The 13,028-nt window shown below is 42.1% G+C and overlaps 2 protein-coding genes across 4 annotated transcripts in view; both read left to right on the top strand.

Moving 5' to 3' along the window:
* Positions 1–3,736, top strand: part of LOC124382217 (peripheral myelin protein 22-like) — a 5,616-nt gene extending 1,880 nt beyond the window's left edge. For both annotated transcript variants that reach the window (XM_046844401.1, XM_046844402.1), the window contains exons 3-5: positions 1,024–1,126; positions 1,406–1,546; positions 3,040–3,736. In XM_046844401.1, the coding sequence (XP_046700357.1) occupies positions 1,024–1,126; positions 1,406–1,546; positions 3,040–3,197 (402 nt within the window). In that variant the 3' untranslated portion in view covers positions 3,198–3,736. The remainder of the gene's footprint in view (positions 1–1,023; positions 1,127–1,405; positions 1,547–3,039) is intronic.
* Positions 3,737–4,172: 436 nt separating this feature from the next.
* Positions 4,173–10,555, top strand: LOC124382216 (germ cell-specific gene 1-like protein). 2 transcript variants are annotated; one of them, XM_046844399.1, is made up of 7 exons: positions 4,173–4,383; positions 6,874–6,937; positions 7,436–7,727; positions 8,389–8,436; positions 8,552–8,716; positions 8,885–8,996; positions 9,275–10,555. In XM_046844399.1, exons 3-7 carry the CDS (start codon positions 7,436–7,438, stop codon positions 9,765–9,767), a joined length of 1,110 nt encoding a protein of 369 aa, XP_046700355.1. In that variant the 5' UTR covers positions 4,173–4,383; positions 6,874–6,937; the 3' UTR covers positions 9,768–10,555. The 2 variants fall into 2 exon arrangements, with proteins under 2 accessions (XP_046700355.1, XP_046700356.1); XM_046844400.1 differs by having other exon boundaries at positions 9,280–9,474.
* The last annotated feature ends 2,473 nt before the right edge of the window (positions 10,556–13,028 follow it).

Consider the following 13,028-nt stretch of genomic DNA (forward strand, 5'->3'; position numbering starts at 1 on the left):
CTTTTCTCTCTCGTGTTCCTGCCCACCACTTCTCCATCACCTCCTGACTGAACACTGTGTCCTCCTCCATCTCCTCATCCTCCACATGCTATTAACAGTGTTACAGAAGGACTGATGAAAATCTGAATGTATTTGAACACACTCGCTTATCACCATAGCAACAGAATAAATCCGGTCTGTCTCACAGCTTTGGCTGATTTTCGGCGATAAACAATCTGTAATTTGTAGAATAAAAAACTGCAACATAAAATTAAAACAGGAAGCTGAAATGAAAGCGTGAGGAACTTCACATTACAAACCTTCTCCTTTTATTAACTACATTCCAAAAGACTGGTGGACACCTGCCCATACCTCACTGCTGAACATCCAATTCCACATTTAGTTCACATGTGCTGTTATAACAGCCTCCACTCTTCTGAGAACATGTTCCACAAGATTCTGTGGAGATTCTTTCAGCCATGAGGGTGTTAGTAAAATCAGGTACTGATGAATGTAAGGTGAGGAGGTTCCTGGGGTGCAGTCAGCATTCACATTCATCAAACAGGCCTTTTGGAGCTCTATAGCTGGAGATCTTCTACATACGTCCAACCCACAGGAAGCAGATCTTCATGGAGATGGCTTTGTGCACAGGAGCATTGTTATGGCATCTGATACAACTGTTTGGAGAAGGTGCAACATATGGGTGGAAAAGTCGTATAGTGTGTGTTTAAACTGCAGGAATCGCAGTAGTTTGATATTTGGTAGCATTTATGCTACAATAGAAACTCTTGATGTTCCTGCGAGTCATGACCTTATGTTGACCTTTCTGAGCTGAAACTGCTGAAATCTTCACAGCTGTAAAGTGAAACATGACGTCATTAAACGCTCAGATTCTCAGGATTTATTCCCCCTGCTCCCCACGTGGCAGCCAGGAGAACCTTCCTGTTTCATTCTGCTAACTAACAGAAGCTAGCATTTGTACTCGATTATGCTAATCGGTCCATAATAAACGCTAATGAGCATGAATTCTTGGTTGATCTTCAGGCTTGGTGGACCACCGGCTTAATATCCACTGATATTTGGAGTCGATGGCTTTGGAACGGAGCTCAGTGGAACAACACTGCGCTTCCAAGCAACTATTCTCAAGGTGCACACACACACACACACACACACACACACACACACACACTGCATGGTATTCATTTATTACACTAACACAATTCTGTCAATATTGATTGTGTAGATTTTTTTTGTGTGTGTGTGTGTGTGTGTGTGTGTGTGTGTGTGTGTGTGTGTGAATTTTAAAGACTTTTCATTATTAAATGTACAATGATTGTCACTGTTATTTTGCTTGTTTCTTATGTTCTTCTTTATTGTTGTCTGTGTGTGTGTGTGTGTGTGTGTGTGTGTGTGTGTGTGTGTGTAGATTACCTCCAGGCGGTGCAGGCGAGCTCTATATTAGCGTGTGTGTTTTCGGGTATTGGTTTGTTTGTGTTCCTCGCTCAGCTCTTCACACTGCCCAAAGGAAAACGCTTCATCCTGTCAGGAGTGTTCCAGCTGCTGGCCTGTAAGCACACACACACACACACACACACACACACACACACAAAATTATTCATTCATACACACACACACACACACACACACACACACACACATATATATATATATATTCACTTTTATACATATATATATATATGTATAAAAGTGAATGAGTGTATATCAGGACACATGCTGTGAGAAGTTGTAATTCGACTAAATCAGCAGAACATCAGGTTTTGTGCTGAATGCTGAACCCACAGTGCTACAGTGCCCTCTGCTGGTCAGGAGTCAAACACAGTCTGGCGCCTTCCAGTATTTATTTATTTATTTTAATTATTATATTGTTTGTTTATTTTTAGTTCCTCCAGAGCGACAGATAAAGATTTTCTTCTTCTTCGTCTTTTTTCTTCTTTATGATTACTTTTTTTTCTAAATTACTGAATTACTTGTTTTTACAAAAAACAACAACAACAACAACAGGCCTTACAGTGCTTTGGAAAAGGAAGCTTTTAAGTCAGTGGTGGGTCGTGTACTGAATCAATCCACCTCTTAATCCCATCATTATAACTCCACATCTACAGAAATCATCAGCTTTATAGAGAAGTGCAGAAGATCAGAGCTGCATCACACACAGGATCTCATCCAGAGAGAATAAACATCACTAACACAACAAACACAATGATCACAATTCAACACGTCTCTTTTCACTGGAGCCACAACTTCACCATCACACACACACACACACACAAACACACACACATACATCATCTCCAGCAGAAGCACCGATATTCACCACATCACACACACACACACACACACATACATCATCTCTAACAGAAGCTTCGATATTCACCTCAGCACATCACCCTGAAGTTTTCCCTGCATTTTTTCAGGGGATCTAAAATAAAATGAAATTGTGTTTTTGTGTAAATTCTACAGAAAAGAAAACACAAAACTATAAACGGTTTATGAAAAAGCATAACAACTGTTTTGAACTGTTTTGAACTGTTTTGGTGAACTTTTCCTCACCACGTCCAGCTTTTCTTAAAAAGTCTGTCTTTAAATGTATCTGCGACAAGTCCGTTTCTTCTCCTGGGTCAGTATGCGGTTTGTGGGCTCTGACTAGTGATGCTGTCTGATCATCCAATCAAAGGACATGAAAATACAGACATGATTGGACTGCAGTGGCCGAGTTGAAATGTGATTGGTTACAGCAGCAGCCTTCAAGCAGCATGAACTTTTACACTGCAAACACCAGCAGTGATCAGTTTTCACAGAAGGAAATCTTCAAGATCCTTGAAGAGTTACAGATTTCTAGAACTATATTATAAGCACTCAAATTATACACACACACACACACACACACACACACACACACACACACACACACACACACACACACACACACACACAGTGCCCTCTGGTGGGGAGGAGAACAACAATAATAATCTCTCTCTCTCTCTCTCTCTCTCTCTCTCTCTCTCTCTCTCTCTCTCTCTCTCTCTCTCTCTCTCTCAGGTCTGTGTATTATGATCGCTGCCTCAATCTACACTGACATTTTCCACAAGGAAGAGACGGGATGGTATGGTCCAAGTTTCATCATCGCCTGGACAGCCTTCGCTCTCTCCTTAATCTCCAGCATCATCTACTTCGTCCTGCGCAAGAAAACTACCTGAGGAGCTCAACACACACTCCTACACACACACACACACACACACACACACACACACACACACACACACACACACACACACACACATTCATTGTATTATAGAAGGAGAGTGTTTGTGTGTGTGTGTGTGTGTGTGTGTGTGTGTGTGTGTGTGTGAAGGTGGTTAATAATGGATTAGTTTGTTAAAATAAATTGTATTAAGTAGTTTGTGGGAAGATGTGTCCAATTTTTAAAACAAGCCAAAATGAATTTCTTTACTTTTATATAATGTTAGAATTATTTTTATATTCAGGGTGAAAATGATTGTGAGTCCGCGTTCCACTGAGTGACGAATCAAACCTCAGCGTGTAGTTGCTATTTGAATAGAAATAATCCCACATTTTATTACATTATCTTTTCTCTACATGTGTAAATATGAGTGATGATTGGTCAGTGAAGTGAGGAGAAAATGCTGATTGGTTACAAACGTCCTCTTATACAAACCTCTTTATATTTCTATTACATTTACTGTACCTTATAAACCCAAATAAAAATAAAAGTGTGTGTGTGTGTTTATGTTGCACTTCATTACACACTGCTGTGTGTGGTATAATGACAGTCAAAGCAATAGATGAAATAAATAAATAAATAAATAAAATATATATAGTGGGTCAAATAAGTATTTGATACATTGATGTTTTTTTTTTATTTTTCCCACTTACAAAGATTGGAGAAATCTGTAATTTTATCATAGGTACACCTCAGAGTCCAATTGAATGATTTTTAAATTATAAATTTTTATTTTTACATTTTATTGCATGAAATAAGTATGTGATCACCTACCAACCAGCAGGAACCCGTTAGTTTGTCTTTAAGAAGCCTCCTATCCTCCACTCATTACCTGTATTGACTGCACCTGTTTGAACTGCTTACCTGTGTATAAGACACCTGTCCACACACTCAAACAATCAGACTCCAACATCTACACTATGGCCAAGACCAAAGAGCTGTCTAAGGACACTAGGGACATTGTAGACCTACACAAGGCTGGGATGGGCTATGGGGCAAGAGGCAAACAGCTTGGTTAGAAGGCAACAACTATTTAAGCAATTATTAGAAAATGGAAGAAATTCAAAATGACCGTCAATCTTCTTCAGACTGGGGCTCCATGCAAGATCTCACCTCGTGGAGAATCAGTGATCCTGAGACAGGTGAGGGATCATCCTAGAACTACACGGGAGGACCTGGTCAATGACCTGAAGAGAGCTGGGACCACCGTCTCAATGGTTACATTCGTAACACACTACAATGTCATGGATTAAATCCTGCAGTGTGTGCAAGGTCCCCCTGCTCAAGCCAGCACATGTCCAGGCACAGCTGAAGTTTGCCAAAGACCATCTGGATGATCCAGAGGAGGCATGGGAGAAGGTCATGTGGTCAGATGAGACCAAAATAGAACTTTTTGGTATAAACTCCACTCACTGTGGAAGAGAGAGAGAGAGAGAGAGAGAGAGAGAGAGAGAGAGAAGAAAGAACCCTCACACGGTGAAAAGTGTGAGGTGAAGATGTTCGCTTAGTGGCTAATGTTTCATATTTGATGAAGTAATATTAGTTTATTTCTTTTATTAAAAAAAAATGTAATCAGTCAAATTCAATAATTAGAAACATTTCTTGATTTCTGTAATGTAATGTGGTGATGTTTATGTGATGGAGCAGGATCATGTGTCCCAGAGCAGATTCAGTACAGTTCTTTTAGGACAGTAACCACCTTTCCCAAAGACAATTCTCCAAAACAAATCAACTATTGACAATGGACAGTTATTATTTATTTCTCCTGTCTTCACTTCAAATCTACAGTTTCTATGAAAAGCGTTCATGGTGTTTTACAGATGTGTTTATATATCTTCTTTTAATGTATAACTTTAACCCTAATCCCCTAACCCTAATCTTTTACCCTAACCCTAATCCCTAACCTAATCCCTAACCCTAATCCCTAACCTAATCTTTTACCTAACCCCTATCCCTAACCAAAATCCCTAACCCTAATCTTTTACCCAAACCCCATCCCTAACCCTAATCCCTAACCCTAATCTTTTACCTAACCCTAATCCCCTATCCCTAAACTTTTACCCTAACCCCCATCCCCTAACCCAAATCCCCTAACCCTAATCTTTTACCCTAACCCCCATCGCCTAACCCTAATCCCCTAACCCTAATCTTTTACCCTAACCTAATACCCTAACCCTAATCTTTTACCCTAACCCCATCCCTTACCCTAATCTTTTACCCTAACCCCCATCCCATAACCCCATCCCTAACCCTAAACTTTTACCCTAACCCCATCCCATAACCCCATCCCTAACCCTAACTTTTACCCTAACCCTAACCCCATCCCTAACCCTAATCTTTTACCCTAACCCTAATCCCTAACCCTAATCTTTTACCCTAACCCTAATCCCCTATCCCTAAACTTTTACCCTAACCCCATCCCTAACCCTAATCTTTTACTCTAACCCCCATCCCTAACCCTAATCCCTAACCCTAATCTTTTACCCTAATCCTAATCCCTAACCCTAATCTTTTACCCTAACCCCATCCCTAACCCTAATCTTTTACCCTAATCCCGTCCCCTAACCCTAATCTTTTACTCTAACCCCCATCCCTAACCCTAATCTTTTACCCTAACCCCATCCCTAACCCTAATCTTTTACCCTAACCCCATCCCTAACCCTAATCTTTTACCCTAACCCCCATCCCTAACCCTAATCTTTTACCCCAACCCCATCCCTAACCCTAATCTTTTACCCTAACCCCATCCCTAACCCTAATCTTTTACCCCAACCCCATCCCTAACCCTAATCTTTTACCCTAACCCCATCCCTAACCCTAATCTTTTACTCTAACCCCATCCCTAACCCTAATCTTTTACCCTAACCCCATCCCTAACCCTAATCTTTTACCCTAACCCCATCCCTAACCCTAATCTTTTACCCTAACCCCATCCCTAACCCTAATCTTTTACCCCAACCCCATCCCTAACCCTAATCTTTTACCCTAACCCCATCCCTAACCCTAATCTTTTACCCCAACCCCATCCCTAACCCTAATCTTTTACCCTAACCCCATCCCTAACCCTAATCTTTTACCCTAACCCCATCCCTAACCCTAATCTTTTACCCCAACCCCATCCCTAACCCTAATCTTTTACCCTAACCCCATCCCTAACCCGAATCTTTTACCCTAACCCCATCCCTAACCCTAATCTTTTACCCCAACCCCATCCCCTAACCCGAATCTTTTACCCTAACCCCCATCCCCTAACCCTAATCTTTTACCCCAACCCCATCCCCTAAGCCTAATCTTTTACCCTAACCCTGATCACTCATAATCGTCGAAACACAGAATATCACTGTATTGAATTAAATCCCACTGAATCACACAGAGTTCAATATTCTGGTATTCAGTATAAAATGTTCAGGATTTCTTAAATATTACACCACATTAAAGAGGTCACCTGATGGTAATGAGCCGATGACATCATAATAACAACGCAGTTCAATATGATAGAGAATTATCTAAAGCAGATGGAAGTACAGCCATGATTTAATCCGTTCTGATGTATAAATGTGTGTGTGTGTGTGTGTGTGTGTGTGTGTGTGTGTGTGTGTGTGTGTGTGTGTGTGTGTGTGTGTGTTATCCAGATGACACAGGAGCAGAGTTGTATTTTGACAGAACTGAATATATTTGATCAGATAGACAGAGAAGGTAAGTGAATTATACTGTTAATATTTACAGGAATAAATAATATAAGCAGCACATTGTGTGTAAAATGGTTTACTATCAGGGGCTTTGTTTCTTTGTTGGCTGTGTTTTGTCTTAATCATCTTTTGACAGGGAAATTAGTGGAATAAAATCAGTTACACAAAGAGTTTTATTTCTCTCATTCCACAACAATTCAACAAAGATGCAGTGACAAATTGCAGGTATACATAAAGCTTTGATATGTTATGGTTTCCATAGTAACAGCTTGTTCACAGGGACTCCACACTTGGACGTGTTTAACGCCTGTATAATAGTCAATACAGTGAAGTTTTCTGTAAGGAGAATGGTATTCACGTAACATTTGTGGAAGGAGTCTCCCGGGTCAGTACTTTGTAGCAGTCAGAGGTAAAGCTGGAACTTTTCTGAAACCTGTGTGTGTGTGTGTGTGTGTGTGTGTGTGTGTGTGTGTGTGTGTGTGTGTGTGTGTGTGTGTTTCACTAGATGGCATGTTGTTCTTTTCTACGCTCTCCTCGTCTGTCGTTCCTGCAGACGCTGTTCTCCCTCATCCTGTCTTTCATCTCTCTGCTTGCATCTAATTGGTGTTCTGGTGTCCAGAAAGTGCCAAAGCCTCTGTGTTCTCCTCTGCGTCATCGCACCTGCACACCGTCTGACCTGTTCACCAATGGCTCCACCCAGTTCACCTGGGAAACGGGGGATGACCGCTTCATCTTTCCCACCTTCCATGCTGGGATCTGGAGCTGCTGTGAAGAAAACATACACAAGGATGAATGGGGTCAGAAGGGGCCATGGGGGTCAGATATGGCTAAAGGGAATGAAGCTCAGAAAGAGCCAGAGGGTATGGAGGGTCAGAAGGGGCCAAATGGCATAGAGGGGTCAGCAGGGGTCATGGGGAGTCATATGGGGCCAGAGGGCATGGAGATCAGAGAGAACCAGAGGACATGGTGGTCAGAAGGTGTCAAAGGGCATAAGAGGTCAGAAGTGGGGATGGGAGCATCAAAAAGAGCAAGATGGCATGGGAGGTCAGAAGAGGTCTTAATGGGTCTGATGGGGTCATGGGGGATCAGATGGGGCCAGAGGGCATGAAGTAAGAAAGAGCCAGTGGGCAGGAAGGGTCAGAACGAGCCAGAGAGCACAAGGATTAAAAAGTAGTTGTGTGTAGGTTTTGGCCTAATATTCTAATATTCTACATATCAAGCCTCAGGACAGGCAGCATCTCTGTTGGGTTTGATTTCATTGGTTTAAAAATGCACTTAATACCTTTTACTCCTTAATACCATACTGTGTGTGAAGAGGATTATAATGTGTAACAGCTGAAATGAAAATTCAAAACCTTGATTAAAGGTAGTGGTTTGTGTGTGTGTGTGTGTGTGTGTGTGTGTGTGTGTGTGTGTGTGTGTGTGTGTCTGACTTGTACCTGTTTATTTTTGTTTTAGAAGAGAAATGTCGCAGTTTTATGGATCTCACGCCTCCTTCAGAGAAAGGTCTCACACACACACACACACACACACACACACACACACACACACACACACACACACAAATTCAGGTCCATTGCCCAGGATTGGTAACGTTCTCTCTCTCTCTGTTTCTCTGTAGGGATTTTCTGGCTGTGTGTGTTAATGGAGTTGATGTATATTAGTTTGTTGTGTATCAGTTGTGTGTTGCTGATGGTTCAGGTGTGTTTCTCTGAGTGGAAGCCACTGCTTCATCATTGGGGAGATTTACTAAACGCTTATGCTGCTGTGTTCACCGTATTGGCAGGTACGTACACACACACACACACACACACACACACACACACACACTGAACACTGCTGTTAATATTCTGGTTTAATTCTCTTTTAATATTCTATGTTAATATTTTCTAAATGACTGAAAAGCAGTAACTAATCAGGTGTGTGTGTGTGTGTGTGTGTGTGTGTGTTTTAGGTCTGGTGGGAATGGTAGGCCACATTATGTTCATGCAGGTGTTCCAGGTAACAGCATCCAGTGGGCCGGAGGATTTTAAACCGCATCGTTATGGATACTCCTGGGCCTTTTAGTGAGTTTCACGCTCATCATCATCATCATCATCATAATCACCATCACCACCTTCATCATCCCTCTCATGTTCACCACTACCATCATCACCATCACTGTCACCACTTCACCCTGGTCACTTCAAATCATCACTTATCTATGTCTGACAAACAAATCCCGAAAGACTCCCACGGAGCATTTATCTGCTTTATAGGGTTTTATTTAAGCATATAGACACTTCCTTTTTTTCTCATTTCCTTTTCTTTTTCCTTTCTCTGTGTGTGTGTGTGTGTGTATCAGCGTAGCCTGGGTGGGCTTCACCTGCTGTATGAGTTCTGGAGTTTCCACTCTAAATAATTACACCAAGTCCGTGCTGATGGCTGGAACCAAACCAAAGTCTGACTTCTACCCCATGTCACAATTCTACTACCCTCCGGCTCCACCCCCTCCTCCTTCCATCCCCCCTCCATGCCCTCCTCCACCTCCCCTCTTTCCCCACTCTCTCCATACTTCTGCCCTCCGTCTCCTCCTTCCTTTTTCCCTCCTGCCCCTCCATGTCCACACAATCCCACTCGCCCGTCTCTCTCTCCCTCACCGTCTGTCTCTCTCCTCCATTCACCTCTGTCCTCCACCCCTCCTCTCTCTCCTACTCCTTCCATTACACTTTCTATCTCTCCTTCCATCCCTTTTACTTTCTCTCCTTCTCAGCTGTTTGATGAAGAATACAGCTCCCTCTAAGGCTACTGTTTTACCAGTAATCGTTTATCACACTGCTGCTGCTGGTGACATTTAATGATCTGGGTATCATCACTGTTTCTGGAAGCTCTGGATCCTATTAGTATTATTTCCATTGTGCAATTATCCAGCATTTCAATACTGAACCCAAACTGTACATGTAACCTGTTTGAGCTCTAGGGGGCGCTCTAAGGGTTTCAAACAAAGCATCTAAAGCAAAAGAGATCAACGTCACAAACCGAAAGTTCCTCTTCCAGTCCACTCAGTGTAGTAGAGGTCATTTATTTCCACAGTGTGTTTATAAACATACACTTCACAGTGACTATAAAGGACACGATGACACGGCACAGTGTGTAAATCTCTCACTAATACTCATCACTACTAATATTTCCATTCTAATGTGATGCGCAGCAGCTCTGCAGGGTCTCTGGGAGAAGATTTTACTCTCATTTATACTAATTGATATCGAATTACTAGAGATTTGAAATGATTTATTGTTATGTAATATTGAACATTACACGACATTACAGGCAGCGATCATGAGCACTAAATGTTCATGAACTCAGTGCAGAAAAGCCGCTTCCTTCCTCCTGCCCCACTTCACCCCAACATGCAACCAATACACCATGTTCTACTCGATTACAGTCTCTGGATATGCTGCTTTAGTGTCCATCATATTATTAAACCTTTGCACAAATGACTCCTGAGTCGACATTTCTTCCTAAGTGCCAGTGAAATTTTCTTTGGATTCCAGATTAATGTTGGATTTTAGATTAGATGTTAGACTGGAAATATTGAACGGATATAAATAAAGTAAATCCATGGATCCTGTTACTGGTCATTGATTTGGTCATGTCTAATATGCATTTTTTATTTATTTATTTATTATGTAGTTTTATTGTTTCCTGGTTTATAATAAAGTGACTTGTTTGCACTTGTTTGTGGTTTATTTTTTATGATCAACGTCAATAAAATCTCTTTTTTTGGTCAATAACCAGATTTTTGACTCTTTATGGTGTCTTCATGATACGGAACAGAAAACCACCATCAGAAAGTTTCCCAACCAGAAGCCGTGGGTACCACCGCCCAACCACCACCGGCGACATGGAGGAGTACAAGGCTGCGTGTTACAGTGTGCACACAGCGGTGAAGGAAGCAAAGCTGCGCTACAGGAGAAAACTACAGTCACAGTTCCAACATGGTGGCTCTAGGAGCCTGTGACAGGGACTAAGAAACATCACTTCTCTGGCAGAAGAGCTAAACATCTTTTACGCTCACTTCGAGGCTGCAGCTAACCACGCTAGCGGCACAAACAGCATACACGAGAGAGAGCCAGAGAGGTGAACACATTCACCATCTCAGAGCATGACGTGAGGAGGGCATTCAAGAGAGTGAATACCAGGAAGGCAGCAGGACCAGATGGCATCACAGGTCGGGTTCTGAAAGCCTGCGCTGACCAGCTAGCACCGGTGTTCACTGAGATATTCAACCTCTCACTGGAACAGTCTGTTGTCACCTCATGTTTCAAACAGTCCACCATTGTTCCTGTCCCGAAGAAACCTAAGCCCACCTGCCTCAATGACTATCACCCTGTAGCTTTGACCTCAGTAGTGATGAAGTGCTTTGAAAGACTGGTCAGAGACGTCATCACTGCATCACTACCGGACACACTGGACCCTCTACAGTTTACGTACCGTCAGAACCGTTCTACTGAGGACGCCATCGCTCATCTCCTCCACACTACAATCAGCCACCTGGACTACAGAAAAGGGAATTATACAAAGATGCTGTTTGTGGACTACAGTTCAGCGTTTAACACCATAATTTCCTCCACACTCACCTCTAAGTTGGAGGTCCTGGAACTCAGCCTGCTGCTGTGCCAATGGATCTCTAACTTCCTGACAGACAGACCACAAGCCGTACGGGTGAAAAGCACACCTTATCCACCCTCACCCTCAGCACTGGAGCTCCCCAGGGTTGTGTTCTGAGCCCCCTGCTGTACTCACTGTACACATAGGACTGTGTGCCACTTCCAATTCCACCACCATCATCAAGTTTGCTAACGGCACTGTTGTGGTGGGTCTGAAGCAAAAACTGCCCGATTTCTAACAGGCTCCAGAAAAGGAGAAACACACGAGGCGTTATTACTGTTGGGTTCTTTCATTCTTATTAATTTATTGTAAAACTGAAGCACATATGATGAGAAAATCTTTAGTTTAGCTTAGCATTACTAATATTAAGAAATGAATCAATGAATAAATCATCACTGGTTCACTGGGATGCAAACTTTGAATACCATCAGCCTGTCTGGAGGAATAATAGCACACTCATTCCACCACCTGAGTGCCGGAACAGAGAAGAGTCCTGATGTACACCTTCCTTTCACACTGGGAGATGATGGGACCAGTCGAGCAGTGCTTGTGTGTGTTTCTCTGTTTGCCACACAAATCAATTTGTTTGAGTAATTATCATTTTAAAATGTTTTCATTACAAACAGTAAAGATGAATTATTACATCATTTTATATTATTATTCGAAGATGTTTTAAAGAGACACACAGCAGAGCAAATATTAATCATCTGCAGTTTAATTTGATTTTACAGAATGCAAAACACTGACTGAATACAACAAGAAACAAACATCATTTTCTTATTATTTTATATATTTTATCGTCAAATAGAAGATGTTAAAGGAGAACCTTTTTCCTATTCAGAAGAAAAGTAGGATTGGACAGATCCAAGATCACAGAGCTGCAGAAACATCCACATTCAGGAGGATTCAGTATATATTAGAACTGGTGTTAGAGTGGAAGCACACTACTCGATTGATGTTGGTATTTTGGTTCGCACTCATATCTGCTTTCAGGAGATTATTGTGTGTGATGAGGTAGAGAATAAAGATGATGGCAGGTCAAACACGGTTTAACTTCACGCAGGTCATGCATGTTGTACGCTCTACAGCTAACGTCCTCTGGAAGTTGTAAGTGTGCTGGATCTCTAGGGTCATCTGGAAACACTGACATCACAACAGAGGCCACTTTGGGATGCGGAACATGCAGACAGGAAACAGCAGTCATGATGTTCCTCTCTGTGTCTCCTTCACAGGACAGAGACACTCTGTAGTATCTCGCCTCTCTCACAGAGGCACAGGACGGTGGGAATCAGTGGGTATCGACTACCTGATGTTTTACAGTGTTTTAATAAATCTGAAATCTGCTTCGGCATCTCTGCAGCTGCAGCGGTCGAGTCGTAGCATGTTGTGATCTGAGGGAAAAGACAACACTGAAATCTCGAGGGAAATAAAAGTTATTTTATTATTCT

The sequence above is a fragment of the Silurus meridionalis genome, chromosome 29, assembly GCF_014805685.1.
Source record: "Silurus meridionalis isolate SWU-2019-XX chromosome 29, ASM1480568v1, whole genome shotgun sequence".
Classification (NCBI taxonomy): Eukaryota; Metazoa; Chordata; class Actinopteri; order Siluriformes; family Siluridae; genus Silurus; species Silurus meridionalis.